The 16977-nt window shown below is 37.2% G+C and overlaps 3 protein-coding genes across 3 annotated transcripts in view; 1 reads left to right on the top strand and 2 right to left on the bottom strand.

The window, feature by feature from the left end:
• Positions 1-2547: 2547 nt before the first annotated feature.
• Positions 2548-8422, bottom strand: LOC100371112 (stAR-related lipid transfer protein 5-like). Its single transcript, XM_002735932.4, has 6 exons — positions 8235-8422; positions 4492-4541; positions 4094-4223; positions 3789-3909; positions 3544-3640; positions 2548-2886 (listed from the first exon to the last, which is right to left on the bottom strand). Exons 1-6 carry the CDS (start codon positions 8322-8324, stop codon positions 2757-2759), a joined length of 618 nt encoding a protein of 205 aa, XP_002735978.1. The 5' UTR covers positions 8325-8422; the 3' UTR covers positions 2548-2756.
• A 2703-nt stretch (positions 8423-11125) lies between these two features.
• Positions 11126-15152, bottom strand: LOC100372024 (stAR-related lipid transfer protein 6-like). The gene is made up of 6 exons (XM_002735938.4): positions 15001-15152; positions 13785-13834; positions 13322-13448; positions 12573-12693; positions 12206-12302; positions 11126-11586 (listed from the first exon to the last, which is right to left on the bottom strand). The coding sequence occupies exons 1-6, from the start codon at positions 15106-15108 to the stop codon at positions 11427-11429; spliced, it is 663 nt and encodes a 220-aa protein (XP_002735984.1). The 5' UTR covers positions 15109-15152; the 3' UTR covers positions 11126-11426.
• The window catches only part of LOC100377127 (uncharacterized), a 43198-nt gene continuing 40673 nt past the window's right edge, over positions 14453-16977 (top strand). Inside the window, exon 1 of the mRNA XM_085491169.1 lies at positions 14453-14511. The gene's annotated coding sequence lies outside the window, so the exon portion shown is untranslated. The remainder of the gene's footprint in view (positions 14512-16977) is intronic.

Genomic DNA, 16977 nt, shown 5'->3' with positions numbered 1-16977 from the left:
CCACTTTAGCGAAATTTAGGACATTTGCGGCGAAGAACGCATATGTTTTAGCTAAAAAAGCGCCCTCGGCGTCGATCTTTTTGCACCCCACCCAGAATCGAGTTGATACCCGGGGTTGGATTGTGCAATATATTGCTATTATATTATACCAGCAACATTTTAAATCTAGGTGTGTTGTGCGTTGGTGTTCTTAACTGAATTCGAGTGCAAACTTTATAGCATCAAAAACTAAGTAAAAACGTGTTACAGATATCAATCAACATAACTTTTTTTAAATACAGACGCAGACTAGAGACGCACGTCTGATTACGTTTAGGGTCGACAAATCATCGTGGTTTACGAGCGAACCACTGCAGTCATTTTGTTTTCGGCGTTTGCGTAATTCTGAAAAAAATCTATTATTGCATCTCTGTTGATCCCAAATGTTATTTATTGCAAAATATTGTGTTTTTTCGATTTCAGTTGACTGTGTTTTATTGTGTTTCTAAACACCAAAAAACGTTGCATATCGTCTATTTCACTACAGTCTGTAAAGCATGCTCTCGCCAAATCAGAACATCGTATTCAGGCAACTGAAAAATTCGTATGCAATGCAATTGACGGCGAATTCGAATGCGCTATAAGATCAACCGAATGTAAGGAAGCTGTCAACTCGAACACCAATATTAGTTATCAAGTATGTTCGATAAACAATTTGAGTATGCAGCATGTATTTCATATATTCTATATATATATATATATGAATATATTGAATATAAATTAGAGAGTTCTCATCTAAGAATTTTATTCATGTTACTAAGTATTTGCCGATCAAATTTCATGACTCTTTCAGCAGTGAACTGTCGCTTGCAAATGGTATGCTTTTCTAAGACCTTTCCTATAAGTTGCACTCGCTAAGTGGCAAAGTGTTGCTGTGACGTCAAAATGAGGAAGTGACTCCCAAAAAGCAATAATTGTGACTGGTTGTGTGGTCGTTCGTGATTTGGAATACTTTACGTCATAGAAATTTTTCATCGCTATAGGGCGTTAAATGTGGTGACAGTTTATTTACCCCAGTTCCTAATTTAGAACGATACGTCGTGATTTAGAAATTAGAACTAGTCATTCTTTTCATTTTTTCTTAACTATTGTGTGTGTGTGTTGGGGGGGGGGGTCATTATTCGCGCTGAATTTTGGCAAAATAATACAAACGTTTGAGCCAGTAGGATAATATGCACTTCGTTTGAAACTACGAGAGTGTTTTCAATTGTGTGTATGTCCAGACAACTTCGAAGCGTTTTTTGTAAGCGTAGGGTGCAGGTTGTAAATGTTGAAGAATGTGATAGGAAACAGTATTAGCATAAAACAAATAAAATATGATGATAAAATAAATGCGATTACGTAATTTATCGATCCGATATTTGCTATATGCGATCGCTGTCATGGATACGGCTAGATTTCACTGTATTATGGATTTGAGCCATATTCGATTGTAAGATGGCGCCCCCATATAGTAATTAACTGTAAATAAATAGCATTTATATTACTATCACTTGTATGTCAATTTACTCTAGACGGGGTGTGGTATTTTGTATAAAAATACCATCGCTATCTATGTTACACAATTGCTCCACCAACACTACAGTGCTGCTTATTGTCGAGAGAACCAACCAGCAACTATTATATCCGATCAAAATGACGGCTTCCTGAACTAGCATAATCATACATTTACCATGTTGCTGAGTATCCCAAATTCTTTTTAAATGTCTTGTCGGTTTTATCTTTTATTTCCTTGCTTATGCGCGATTTCTAATGTGGCGGGTTTAGAGGATGCACTCGTCAGCTCTAAACCCGGCGTTATTTGCAACGACTGGCCCTCAAACTGATAAATAAATAAGATTTTCACCAAATAGACCCATTTTCAATTCACTACAGGATCCACGTCATACGTGAAATCGAACGTAAAAACAGGACAAACAAAGGTCATTGCGTCGTAGTGGCATCAACACATCGCGTGGGATTATTGATGATTGATGCTGATCGATTTGAAAAGTAAAGATGTCTCAACGCTATAGTCCTCTCCGAAAGTTGGGGACATTGAACAATAAAAAACCAAGTCATTATTTTTACGGCAGACGTTCAAACCGCGTTTTTTCACGCATTACGCGGGATCTCACAGTAACGGAAAATCACTTATTCAAAATGCACATTACCCAGCATCAAATAGCACGTGGTATTAGTTATGTTATTATTTTGTTAAATTTTGTTAAATTTTCCTCATGTACACACTAGAGGGTTAGAAAGTTAGAAATAGGCATATTCATATATGTATTCCAACACAAAGATACTGTACCTGGTGGAGAGCGAAATTCACTTATATAGAACAAACTTAAGACCTGATAATCATTTTCGCCCTCATACTTGTATGTAGAACTAAACAAATCACACTGTATTACCTACTCTATGTGGTGATTTAGTTATACGGTAGTATCGTCGCTTAGGCCGGGATATGGTTGGAACTCCATTCCCACGCATGCGCAGGTGACGCTTGGTTATATTATGAGCAAGTTAAAGTTTTCAACGCTGGCGAATTTTATTGCAGATTTTTTTTTTTTAGTCAATTACAGCGTTTCAGATACGGAAAACAAATGGGCTGTGACCATTAAAACGTCACGTACTGTCGCGTGTAATTTACATTGTCACATGTTATCGGTATGTTGGACTGCTCTGACGCCTTTACTATGAACTACGGTGCGTGTATGTACTAGCAGTCGCCTCTATAACACTTTCTTGATATCATGATACCAGTCAAATTGCAAATCAGGTATAAACCGTTCGGTTAAGGTTTTCGGTACTAGATGACCTTCTAGTTGAAAGATGTTCACACCACGAGTCTTTTTACCATCTCTGTAATAGAAATCATAGAAATGTCTTTTTTACAAGGCACAAGTGAATAAATATACATGTACATATTGTTATTTTTGTTTATTGCTATTTTGTAATAGGGCAGTTGTATTAGAAGTTTATTCCTTATCACAACTTGTATTAATCGCAAACATATTTTGAAAGCGTAATTCGTACAACCAATGTTCCAACAACTATAATAGTGTATAGTACGTAGAGGGGGGGGGCAAGGGTTATTTTCGTTCAACGTAATTGCAATATTTTTTTGTTCGTACAACGTAAATTGAAAAAATAAATTCCGTAATTCTGTAATCACAGGCTAGACGTACAACGTAATCAATCAAATATTTTGTTCGTACACTGTAAAAATGTGTCATTTTTTTCGGTACGTACAATAATTTTCTAGGTTTTCTTTTTTAATTTTCCGTAAAATGTAAAATAATCTTTATTTTCTCTGTAAACTGTAAAAATTAAATTTTCAATATAAAGTGTAAAAACGTCTTTTTTTCCTTGTCAATTGTAAAAAGCCCTTTTTATTTCCCGTAAAACTGTACCAGCTACCCCCTTGCCCCCCCTTTCCCCCCTCTACGTAGGTACCATATACACAGATATTATAATAATAATAATTAAGTTGACCTTTTTGTTGCGTGCATGACTTACCCCTCGGCAGGATAGAGATATATTGCCGATGGGTACGTGTTGGCACGTACACAACCCTTCACAGTATCTTTGTATTTTGGGTGCTCCACTCCTGTCCCTACACAAAATAAAATAGATTAAAACGAACAAGACTGAGTTTGGTTGCGTGGGTTCATTTTACATTATAACTGTGTTGACTAAACAACAAGGCGATTTAAATATTAATCAATCGATTGTTGAAATGAACAGACTAAAATGTAACTCACAGTAAATCAGAATGAGGTTCTTCTCTGGGTAATACTTGTAACCAAGGAGATCGATGAAGTCACGTGCTGACACCAGTCCTTTGAGCAAAGGGGCGGAGACGGAACGTATCACCATCAGATTCTAAAAAAACACGAAAAAATGCACTAAGATCGGAATATTTGAGAATTCTAACATTTCTATTACAGTCGCCGTTCTTGAAAACTTTACCCTCTTATTGAATATGTACACCGTGCTTTTTGTTGTGTTTTAAGAACATGCTGGTAACATGTCTATTTCCTTCAGAGAATCCGGCTACATGTCTTACTTCTCTAATTTGCTCAACACACTCCATTCCACCTTTCAGAGCAGTTTCCCATTTCTCGTGCTGTTTCAGATCCCAGATCAGCTCCAATATCTTCTCTCTAGGAGCGTCCAACTCGTACATTGTCTTGTATCTACAAGGTGGTTAAGAATGCATGGACTTTATGGTCGAGTGCAATAATTGAATGCAGAGGTCCACACGTGGTCATTTTACCACAATTCAAAAAAAAACAATGTATAAACAAATATTAATATCATACACAAATCTCACTTTAATACATCAAATGTACCATTTTGCTAGTGAATAGATATGACTCATTGAAAAATACAACGTCTATCAGAGGTGTTGGCACCCAGTTATGTGAATTACAATTATAGTATGACTCTGGTACTGAAACTTACACGTTTCCTTTGAAGTCTGACGATGGTTTGTAGACAATTTCCATACCTTTCTGTAAAAGGAAAGGAAAGTATGTCAAGTAACTGAAACAATAGTATTGACGGCTACAGGACAAAACCCAACGATGTCTTGAATTGTTATAATGGTGGGTAGATTTCTATTGGTTGTGGTATCAACAGTTCAGTACGACGTTCGTCAAATTTCCCTCGTAATGTTGTAGCATATGTTTGTCTATGGACGCATTTTATTGGCCATTGCTTTCCGGGTCATCATAATTCTTAAATGTTGTTTAAATATTTTTTTCTCACATTTTAAGGGGGATAACGTACGGAGTAAATCTTTTCAAAACAAATCGGTAAAATGTTTTTAAAAAGTACGGTGTAGTTAATTTTGATTTGCAAAAAACTCCGGATGGCTTTATATGACGTTACTTCCATCGCCTTAATGAGGGTCGCACTGCGCACAGAGATTTGAGTCCAATTCCACCAGAGTTGAACCAAGATTCATCATATTTTAACATAAGTGTCAAGTGAAAACCACGCGCGGCTTTAGGGGGAGGCGCGCCAGCCCCTTCAGCCCGGAAAAAAAATGACAAATCAATTTATTTATTTATTTATTTATTTATTTATTTATTTATTTATTTATTTATTTATTTATTTATTTATATAAATATTTATTTATTATAAATATTTATTTATTATAAATATTTATTTATTTATTTATTTATTTATTTATTTATTTATTTATTTATTTATTTATTTATTTATTTATGCACTGTCGATTTATTGTGCGAATAGTAGCAGCAGTTACTTGGTACTGATCATGTGGTACGGTTCGGGTCACAGGTCCGTTCATGAATACAAGTGCAAGTACATGTACAAGACTAGCAAGTTAATGCCCACAGCGTCACCAAGCGATAAGAGACTCGCACCGACTGTTTTTTATTGGCTGGTTCCCGTCTCAAGTGTCACCTTGCGGCGTACCAACCACTGGCACAAGTGGCCGGTAACTAGTAACGAATCCGGCATTCTGATTAGTCATCACTTTCCCGTTGCTTGTTCTATTTCCCTTGGTTACCTGACGTCAGCGCTCACGGTCGTGGCCGTTCAGGGGTTTCCTTTTACTTTCGAAGGTTTGGCGAATAAAAAAAAATGTTTTTTTTTTTTGTTTGTTATAAATTTGCACAGAAATGGCGAGAAATGCCAGAAACTTCTCAGATATGTAAGTCTAAGCAGGCAGAATGTATAAGCATGGCTTTATTGTAGTATTACAGACACGTTAAATCAGGGCCGTAGCTAGCTTTTGTTCACAAGCTAATGCAAATGTTTGTTTATTTAGTTGCGTATAAATGTATAAAGGCGTAGAGCTGTGCAGTTGCGCCATAAGTTAATGGCTATGGGGGGGGGTATATAATGTGGGTTCTTTCCGTCCGTCCGTACGTCCGGAGCTATATTTCGGACACCCATTGACGGATTTTATTCAAACTTTACATGAAGACAATACATAATGTCTTACATATACGCGTCAAGTTACTTTATGATCAGAAAAAAAATGGCCGACTGGCAGTCATTTTGGATGTAAAATTTGCTATTTCTGATATACCTAAACGTGACCGCAGCAGTTTCTCGGCGATGACTGGGCCGATCTGGATCAAAATTAGTATGATGATCATACATATCGGGTTGTAGGTGAAATTTTTTTTTCGTGATTCGAACAAATATGGCCTACTGGCGGCCATCTTGTTTTTCATGGTACCCATGCTACTTTATCGTGAATGCAATGAATGTTTCTGTTTAAATTTTGTACAAAGATAGTATACCAAGAGATACATCTGCTCCAACATGATTTTTGTGATTCAATTCAATATGGCTAGCTGACGCCCAATTTTCATGTAAAAGCGCTAAATCGTCATTTTTACATGTCCGGAGCTGTTTCTCAGAGATGACTGGGCCGATTCGTATCAAAGTTGGTATGATGATCATACATATTGGGTTATAGTTGCATGTCATATTTTTTCTGTGATTCAAACTAATATGGCTGACTGGTGGCCATTTTGTTTTTCATAATACTCATGCCTAATTTCCCATGAATGCAATGAACATTTCTGTTTAAATTTTGTACAAAGACAGTATACCAATAAATACATCAACATAAACATTATTTTTGTAATTTGATTCAATATGACTGCCCAATGTCCAATTCTCGTGTAAAAGCACTAAATCATATTTTTTTTACAAATCCATCTTCTATTAATGGTTTCAATCTAATCTCAATGACTTCATCGGCATCAAATTGATATGTCAGATCACACAATTTTGGACGGAGACTGTCATTAACAATGACTTGTTAACAATAAAGTCATCTTGATATATTTTATGAATATATACAAAACACGGGATATTACAGTATAAACTTTAATACCTGAAACACTTTTGTTCTATCTTCATATATAAGCAACATTAATGTGCAGGACTGATTAATACAATTGTACAATACACAGTTTATGTTTACAACTTTGGCTATAGCATATTAATTTATCTCCAGTTAGCTTTCCTTGAATAAATCACTTCTGGGGTAGGAATGATGTAAAAAAAAATCAACATTGACAGTTGTGTGCAACGTTTCTTCGGAGCTGACATGGCTTACTTGTCAATCTGAAGTACTTGTAGGTAACGTTTGACCCGATGTGCTGGATGCATGCGTCTTACCTGTACGCGTAAAAAGTGTCAACAAAGTACACGCAACTAGCTTACCATGTTTTATTTCAAATCGTTTACAAACTAAATACGTGGTTGCTCGAAACTAGCCCGCTAGCTACGGCCTTGCGTTTTCAAATTACATAACTCAGTCACGTGCCTTTGGCCCGGAATTCCGGCCCAGTGGAACAATGTGGCGATTACTAGTTACCTGCGTCCCACTTGCCATCATTTCGCAAGGGACGCCGGGAACTGTTTTTTTGTGGCTGACATTCACTATTAAATGTACATAAGACACATGTAGGGACCTATTTTTCACAAATTAATAAATGCATATTGTATCATATGGTCCACATAATACAATAAAACATCATGGTTGTGGAAGAACTGACAGCATTCTAGGATTTTACACACTACTCACAATCATCGTTGACCTATATAATGAGTGGCGATCTTTACATTATATCTCTTTGCTATCATGGATTATATTTGTTGTCGGCCCACTAAATAATTTACATTACATGTGCTTGCCTCAGACACAAGATTGTGCGTTATAATAGGTCACTCGTTATTTTGGGGATGCTAACTCGACTCTATCGACTGGGGTTGTACTTTTGACCTCCCATGACCTTTGACACTCCTTCTTTTACCCCTAAATGCCCTAAGTCAGCATTTTCTAACCAGGGGGCGCATTTACACGTGCCAGAACGTTACTCAAGCGACAATCTGTCGGTTAAATTATGAAATTCTGACAATTCAACACTTAAAAATCGTCATATAAATGCTAAAGTGAGCCTCATTTAAGACTTCTTTATATTTTCCTAAATTGGGGAAAAAAATAAGTTGCAAAAATCAGCCCAGCTCGTACCCAAACATACAATTATGAGTGCCCTCTATTTGTACAATCATTCAGACTATAATAGCCTCAAACAGTATCCAAGGCTTTACATTGGATAGTTGATAACCACACACGTACACACTGAACGTGGTTGTTAATGTGTCATATTTGAACCTGGATCATGTAAAGTAGTTACCCGGATGATACCTACCGATGTTTTCCATGGTTTCCAGTCTGTAGACTCGACGTACGCATTCACCTTGGTGAGAGTCTCCTCCGCTATAGCACTGTAGTCTGCCATGTTACAGCCGAGATTGGAAATGAATTACCAGTGCACACAATCAGATACCACGTTGGACTGACGTGTCACAGGTTAATGTATTCCCCCAAAAGAGATTATTTATTCCAATGCAGCATCGTATCATTAGCGATTAGAAGAGCACGTCTGGATTATGAATGGGGCGAGTTAACTCTGTAATTAGTGTGTGGCACAGACGATACACAATCAGCTTTGGACTTTATAACCATACCACCCGTGCACACGAACACGCTGACACGGTCGTACACGTGGCGTATGTAGGGTGTGCGGACGACAAGTCACGATTCTAGACTACATGTTTTCAATATTTGGTGGGGATTCGGTCAACTTGCCCAATCGCGGCCGTCGCAAAGAATATCACACAACGCATATTTCGCCCATTTTGGAGCGTTTTTGAACACATAAAAAATATAAACACTCGCACGTTTAGTCTTGTTGTGGATGTCTCTCCTAATAATTGAGATATTGCAAACTACCACCCTTTATCTGTTTTACAAACATGAAGTTTATCGTCTATAGACGATGTCCACTACGGTAGGCATATAGGTGACCAATCATGGCAATGTTTCAGATGTCAGAATAATCGATATTAAATATATCACTGTGTATGGGTGCTAGGGTGTACGCTTCACCCCTTTGAGTCATCTCAGTATGGTTCCCTCGATGACGGACTCAGGGTCGACCCGGGAAAGCAACACCATATTCTGCTTGTTTTTTACAAATAAAATAGTCCTTAAGCACAGCGTATTGCATTTCCTGGATTGTATTTTGACCGAGCCCGGGGTTGCCTGTCTTGCCTGTGCATCCAAGTCGAGGTGCGGAAGCGAACAGTAACTTGTGAGGGAGCAACTAGTAGATTTTGCCGGTGAGGTAAAATTTGAAACAACAAACTTAGGTTGATTGTTTTATAAATTAATTTGCTTGTTCAAAAAAACGTAAAAAAATATAAAAAAATCGCTATAATGCAGCTTAGAACCTTAGTTTAATCACAGTTCCTCTCTCCCTCTCTCTATATATATAGGGACTATGGTTTAATAAGACATTGAAGTCAGTGGTTTTGATAGAAACGATGAAAATTTGATTTGAAAGACCGATCGAAGTAAAGAATGATTGATAAGTCGTGGAGGGGAAATACGAACCAAAAAATGTTAAAATTTACCATTGAAACAATCGCATAATGTGTTTTCATTCACGCGTGTTTTGTACAGACCGACCGGACTCACTGGGTCACTATGAAAGACGATGACCTTATAAAAAATACGGGTTTGACCAATAGAAAGTAAAGAAAGGAAAAAAATGCTTTGTTTTGAGATTGATTTTTTTCAGGATGATGTGGCTATAATGGTGTCTTTTCCTCTGTTATACATGTGTGCAATTGTTTTTTTGTTTTTTTGAATATATGCTCAACACAATTTTCTCAGTCACGGTATGATTTCTGAAAAAATCTACCCCGAGTTTTTAATGGACAATCCCTGATAGAATAAATATCGCCGCGTGTATCATACACATCCAAACGTTCAAAATGGTAAAGGGTGTCACGTGATCATAAGTTATGTCAATAATTCGTGGTTCATATTGGTGGCCGCTATTCGTCACGCCTTCTACTGGTTGGCTCAATGCATTCATGTAACAACATGATTTTAACATTATTGGTTGAATGTAAAATGGTCAAATAGAGCGTACTCGCGTACACATTGATAAAACCCAGAACACGAAAAGGGAGTAAAGGTTGTTATGTAAAATCGATTATTTTTTTATCATTATGCGATGGTCGCGATTGGTCACGGATTGTAGTCGGTACGTTAGTCAATGTTAAAATAATCAAGCAGTTAATTATTCAAACTAATTAAACGTAACTAATTATTACTTGAATCTGGGTAGTTGTATCTGCACAAGTAGCTATTTACATAGATTCAGAATGCCACTTTAATGTGTGCAGTGCACTTTAGTTCAAACATCGAGACCTTTCTACTGTAATTGTATAAAACGTGCACAGTCGCAAAAAGTATATAATTTCGTTTGTGCACCGCACCAATTGTCGTTGACCGAGTGTCGCAGTGAAGAAATCGAATCAGGGAACGTCTTTCACAGGTTCCCAGCTGAATTTCACTCACAACAGCGCCCTAAGCGTGCACCCGGAAATTTCGAAAAAAAGCTCATTTTTTATTGTCGACTAACAAGAAATTACTATGCAAGTCTGATAGCTACTAATACCATATATAAAGATGATATTTCAATTGGGCTGAATAAAGTAGGAATGTCTTGTAAATTTTCTATTTCGAACGCCTCTGTTTACACAGCTTGCAATTCGTCGATAAAAGTTTGACGTAGATGGCGCAATGACGCAAGCGACTTAACACGTGAATTGTTTGCATGAAAATATATACTCTCGTATTATTGATTGCGTGCAGAGTTCCTGTTTCTGGAAAATAAAAATACACAACCATCGCAATCAGCAAAATCAGAAAAGTTTGTCCGTTACTAAGCTTCATATGTATGCGAGGCTTATTAATATGCATTTATGACAAATGTAGCCATCTAACTAGGCATATGGACATAATCAAGATATATTCAAGTTTATCACTAACGTAATTGATGCACGGCGCGGTATAAAATAGAATGTATATAGCCTATTCAGTGGTATCCCATCAAAACTCTTCAATGTTACCCACGCACACGCGTGCAATGGTAAAAATGTTTTGAGTAATTATAGAGCAATTCAGTTGTTAGTTTTTTGGGGAAATGACACATACAATCGTCAGTGAAAGCACGTCAGAGAGAGGTTTGACAAAACTGGATTTTAATCGAAGGCGCCCACTAGAGACCTGGATGCAATCCGGCGTCCTTATTTTTTCACTTGCAAGTGCTTTATTAAAGTGCTTAATTTTTCCATAAAGATGGATAAGTAGGTTTATCGGAAACACAATTATATTTTCCCTGGCGGCAGGGACTCATTCGGTATATAGCGGACATTGCGATCAGATCATGCTTCATTTGCACGGTTGTGTGGGCAAATCACTGTTTAACAACACACACATTTCGCGCTTGCGTGGTGGGACGACCATCGCCTTTCAATTATCATAATCATAGACTCGCATCATCGTCGGGTTGTGAGTCGATAGCCTTCACTAAATCGTCGTAACCATTGGTTTGGAATATTGTTAAGGCACGGTCGGTAATCGCCCTAGGCCAGGTATGCCCGTCCAGTTGTAGTATTTGAACACAACGTGACCTTTGTGGCTGCCTGTGAATAATAAGTAATAAAATAAAATTTATAATCACTGTAGAACCAGAAAATAAATAGTCGTCGTTCAAATCAATTACTAGTAGTTTCCCACGCGGTGTGGGTGCGTCGTATAAGGTCCGTGGTTGCGAGAAAGTTGGATGTGTGGCAAACAAACTTTGGAGTGCGAAATCAGGGTGAACAAACTTTGATGCGCCAAATCAGTAAAGGAATCGGTGTCGTAAATGGCAGCAAAATGTCCGCTTGAAACATATAAAGTGTAGTCATTTCAAATCACTGAAAATATTTTCACGTGTATCCAAAACTTTTTTGTTTACATTCAGGTTTTGTTTTGTTTTTTCTATATAGTATATTTGTATCAATACCATGACTGACTCTTAAAATATAGAGATTAAATAATAGCCGACTTCTATTTTAAGTGTGGGCTTTTATCTGTTTCACTAGAGAATTTGCTCATCGTTTACGACTGCAATGGTTCCTTTTCTGATTTGTGGTGAGCACAATTCTGCTGACATGCAAAATATCGAATTTTACTCATCATTTACCGCGATGTGACCTTTGCGTTTTGACCAAGACGTAACAAATGTATGTCAAGCGTGCGTTCTCCTGATATACTTACCCATCTACTGCGTATAAAAACATGGCGGATGGATACGTCACGCCTCGGACACAACCGCGTGTTGGCTTTCGGTAGTCATCGTGTTCCACACCTTTCCCTGTCAGTAATAGTAATAATTGTCATGTGATTAACATAATTAATAATTTTATTCAGGTTAGGCCTCTCTAATTGGTTAATAAATTATGATAATTTTTAAAAATGGTTGTGGCCCGATAACCTATATCGGTATGATAATATATGAACGCCGAAGTAAATTTAGTTTCTCTTGAAGTACTTGTATGTTTGATCTTGTGACAGCGTCATGTTCTTTTCTGTTTTGTCTGGCCAACTGTCAATACTAAATTCAGTATGTGCTGGTTATACTTACAGTATAGTATGAGTAGATTCCGTTCTTGGTAACGTTTGTAACCTATCACGTCGATAAACTCGCGAGGCGATATCAACCCCTTTAAGTAAGGCACGGACACTGTGCGGATTACTTTAAGGTCCTGTAAACAATTGACAAAATATAATATGGGGGTATCTATGTTCGTTTCTGCTACAAATGAAACCCCGAGTCACATACATTGTCCGCTGTACATGTTTTATGCAAATCGGTTCCTGCTTCAGTTTATGTTATAAAATCTATTAATAATTTATCGCACTATATATTAAAATATACTCCTACTGTTTTGAGGTTCATTTCAACAAAATTTCCACCCCTCGGGGCACCAGTAAAAAAATAACAATGGGTATACAAGGCATCCTTTTTGACAAATTCGGGAATCAAATGGAACGTATTTTTGCTGTGTTGTGAAATGTGGTAATGATAGATCCATTTCACCTTGATTTGGATTTGGATTCGTAAATTTATTTTAAAGCGGCGGGGGGGGGGGGGGGGTCGTGACCTGCGCATGCGTTAGATCGCCATAGCGTGTCGTTGTTCACAAAAAAGCGTCTACTCATGAGCCTTTGCGTTTTAGCGTGTGTTGTTATCGTCGCTTGGGACTCAAATCCCGCGCGTGCGCAGGTGGCGACCCTCTCACTTTAAGGGGTAGGTTTTGAAAAATTTGGTCGAAAGGGTGGTGATTTTTCACATTTTTACGAACAACATTGTCGTGAAAAGTCGTGCCTAACCTCGTCAATTGTTTCAATACATCCCATTCTATCCACCGACTCGTGCCATTTCATATGTTTTTCCAGGTCCCATATCAAATCAAGTGCTCTCTCCGGTGAGGCTGCTAACTCATATGTCGATCTGTACCTACAGATTAAGGAAAAACACATAATAATTCGTCCCACCACTGACGTCTTCATTTATATTTGAACAATACGGCGCAGATGCATGGGATTTCGAAACAGTAAACATTTGCACAAATGGACTATTTTATTTTATTTTATTACGATTCATTTTCGCATCTTTTTGCTCTATTAATTAATTATAAATAAAAATAAATATATAAACGCTCGTCAACGAAGCAGCAACAACAGATCGTGTACTCATTACAAGCCATAACTTTAACTAAGTTTAGCTTCCGGTGTAATTTCTTCAATTGCTGACAAATTTAGCAGAGCTAGAAGCTAGATGTGCGACACTTACACTTTTCCGTGGAAATCTAAGGAGTCCTTGCATGTGATGGTCAACCCTCTCTACATACAAAAGAAAACAAAGAAAATAATTGTCGTACGACCACGTACGGGTGAGTGTATAAAAGAACTTGATTCATGTTTATAGGGATTTTTTTTTCAAAATAATTTTTTAAAATAAAAAAAAGAAGTCTAACTACCCTGTGTTTCTGATTAGTCTGTTCATGACCCCCGGGTAATGAAAACAAAATCACGAAATTTAGAAATGCCCGACAGTTTCGCTTAAAAAGCTATTGTTTTGTTTTTCTAATTGGAAAATACACTCCAACTTCGAGACCTTCTAACTTAGAATACTAGATTATTATAATGGATATCGTATAAATGTACAATATCTCGCTCCTTTTTGACCCCAGTTCTGACCTATAGTAGGGGTGAATGGCCTGCTTAAACTGTCAGCAAACTAAAATTTAGCTGTATACCCCAATATGAAAGTGAATAAAGCGACATTAGTGGGGTAACCCCTTCTATGGAAATATTCTACTAATTCTAAAATAATAACAATGACGTATACAATCTACCAGCATAATAATAACCTGACTGTCAACACATATACATTCAGCTTTCATTGGATGCATTGCGAGCGTCTACTTCAGGGTCGTCAAATATACTAATAGTTTAAGTGTTTTGTGTTGCGGGACGACCTCGGTTAAGCACGCAGTGCTCTTCGTCCAGTCGTTCAGGTTTGTTTCATTTAGACTTTATTTTGCACACAATTATATTTCAATGACATTTGCAGAGAGGCTTTCCACGAGCAATGCTTGTCCGCTCACAAATGCGGACCGAAAGAAACATATGACGCATCGTCACATGTCTGGTCTGCTCGCTGTGGCATAAACACCTCCGCGTTCTATATATATATATACACACCTTTAAATTATAGTGTCAACACGGCCCAGCATTGTCTACTAATATAGCGCATGTCACGCTGGTGTCAGAAATCATGACATTATGTGAGTGGAGTCAAGCTAAACATGTCCGTCAACAGTCGTGCCGTGTGGTTGCGGAAATGCAAATCCACATACCCCGGGTCTGGTAGGTTACTAATTAGAGTGGTTCTGCCGAATGGGTTCAGTTTGAATTGACTATATAAACGCCGGCTGTAACAGATCAACACTACTTTGCCAGATGAGACCGAATCCTTTGCTGAGTAGACGCATAGAGAGACTCACCGATGTTTTACATGGTTTCCAGCCATCCGATCTCGCATACTCTTCCACTCTGAGCAGCGTATCTTCGGCAATAGACCGGTACTGCGACATTCTAAATGTATAAGTCATCACACCATACTACTTGTTTCACTTTTCCTACCTATACTCATGAATACATTTTGTCACGTGACGTCTGTAGTATACGTATTGATATTATTAAGCGTACATGCGCTGTAAAACACGCACGGGTACCAGATTTAGGTTTCGATTAGGTTTTCGCTGTTAGTCTAGTTGGCCTAAAACTCTAATCTAATAAGAGCCCGAATCTAAATCGAATTAAAAACAAAAGACAGATTAAACGCGTGAACAATATGATTATGTCACGTGATTCCTCGGTACAATCCCGGAACCCCTTTCAAATCTTACGGTTTCTACAGATCTCTGAAGAAAACTGATTTCCACCATGCATGCCTCGACAACGGTGACGATGTTCCCACGCCACCCATACCATATAAATATATATATTGTCATCGTAAACATACTAAGTTTCGTGTTCGATCGAGTATTATATATAAAAAATGTAATTCTCGGATTGTCACTAATAAATTCGATTTCCATTTGTCAACAGGAAATAGAAAATTTAAATTCAAGTGTTCTTGATTTTTGTACACTACGTGTGATATGTCCAATGTGTATCATGCAATACATACGAGTTAAATATTTAATAACATCACGAATTGTATTATGAATCCTGAATATTTATACATGAGTTGATGAAATTACGAGAAAACTGTTAGTATAGTGAGACTATCGGTATAGAATGACCAATTCCTGTTAAAAAATATAAATGATTATCTAACCAGGGTCGGATACAGGATTTTTTTTGGGGAGGGGGTCCAAACTTTAAAGTCGCCAGACTAAGTTAATATAAAATAATCCAACTTTTAACTAAACGTTTGTTTTATAGTTGTTTTTATATGGTGAATATGGATGTATCATCAATTCACGCGGTTTAGCTTCGTTTATAAATTTATTTAACATTATCAAAATACTCAATCTGAGCTACTGTGAAGTGTTTTTTTCAAGTTGATTATGTATAACTCGAGATATACACATAAGACCAAATTGGGGAATTGGATGACATCACTGGATGGCCAATACACAGAAGAGAACATGGTATCTAAGTGTGAAACTATTACACCGTTATAATCCGAGGTCAAAAGAAGAAAGTCCATACTACTTAACGATTGCAAATGGTAACAGTCCACCCAATAATAAATTTGAATCAATGGAAAGTATTTCAGTTAGCTTACAAACTGTATCAACTCGTAAGAAAAATTACTTCATTGAAGAAATAGAAATGTTAAGAGAATAATTATCTCAACCAGACAAGAATAAATAACATTGCGAAAATCAAAGATGATGACATCGTTAACTTAGTAAAAGGGATGTTGCAAATGAATGTTCCCTGAGACTTGCGTAATGATGAAGACAAATTTCAATTTGTAGATTATTACAAATATTTAAAATCAGCAACACAGGGAACACCATGCAAGTGCGAACCTACACTTGACCTGTATTATTGGCCAAACAATTCATAGATGCCCCCTCAAAGTAGACCCGTTTGATATCATCCAATAAAAGAACGCTGCTGTTTTTTCAGCTAATGATCATATCTCACACAATATGATGGTAATAACAATTTCAAAGATACAACAACAGATTTGGCGATACCAGCTACAAATCCAGCAAAACCACAACATAAGCTCATTTACAGTCGAACCATTTTATTTTTAACCACGTTATGGATAATATCCATTGGAACACGAATAATTTGAGACTTGATGCATATACCAATTGGACCTAACTACTATGCAAAGATAACAAAATAACCGAACTCTGAAATTAACAATAGAGGAGAAATTAAATATACCTTTGCCAAATTTCACAAATGTGTATTGTAAATGGTAGAATTTGGGAGGATACACTTGCGCAGGT

This window comes from Saccoglossus kowalevskii, chromosome 16, assembly GCF_978046115.1.
Source record: "Saccoglossus kowalevskii chromosome 16, keSacKowa6.1, whole genome shotgun sequence".
NCBI lineage: Eukaryota > Metazoa > Hemichordata > Enteropneusta > Harrimaniidae > Saccoglossus > Saccoglossus kowalevskii.
The sequence above is the reverse complement of the archived record's forward strand: the minus strand, read 5'-3'. Positions and strand labels throughout refer to the sequence as shown.

Excerpts from the sequence above, each read along its gene's own strand:
- LOC100371112 (XM_002735932.4), bottom strand. The coding sequence starts at position 8,324 with ATGGCAGACTACAGTGCTATAGCGGAGGAGACTCTCACCAAGGTGAAT. Across the intron at positions 4,224-4,491 it reads TCAGACTTCAAAGGAAACGT|ATACAAGACAATGTACGAGT; the intron begins GTAAGTTTCAGT and ends ACCACCTTGTAG. Across the intron at positions 2,887-3,543 it reads TATCTCTATCCTGCCGAGGG|AGATGGTAAAAAGACTCGTG; the intron begins GTAAGTCATGCA and ends TTTCTATTACAG.
- LOC100372024 (XM_002735938.4), bottom strand. The coding sequence starts at position 15,108 with ATGACTTATACATTTAGAATGTCGCAGTACCGGTCTATTGCCGAAGAT. Across the intron at positions 13,835-15,000 it reads GGAAACCATGTAAAACATCG|AGAGGGTTGACCATCACATG; the intron begins GTGAGTCTCTCT and ends TTTTGTATGTAG. Across the intron at positions 13,449-13,784 it reads TTAGATTTCCACGGAAAAGT|GTACAGATCGACATATGAGT; the intron begins GTAAGTGTCGCA and ends CTTAATCTGTAG.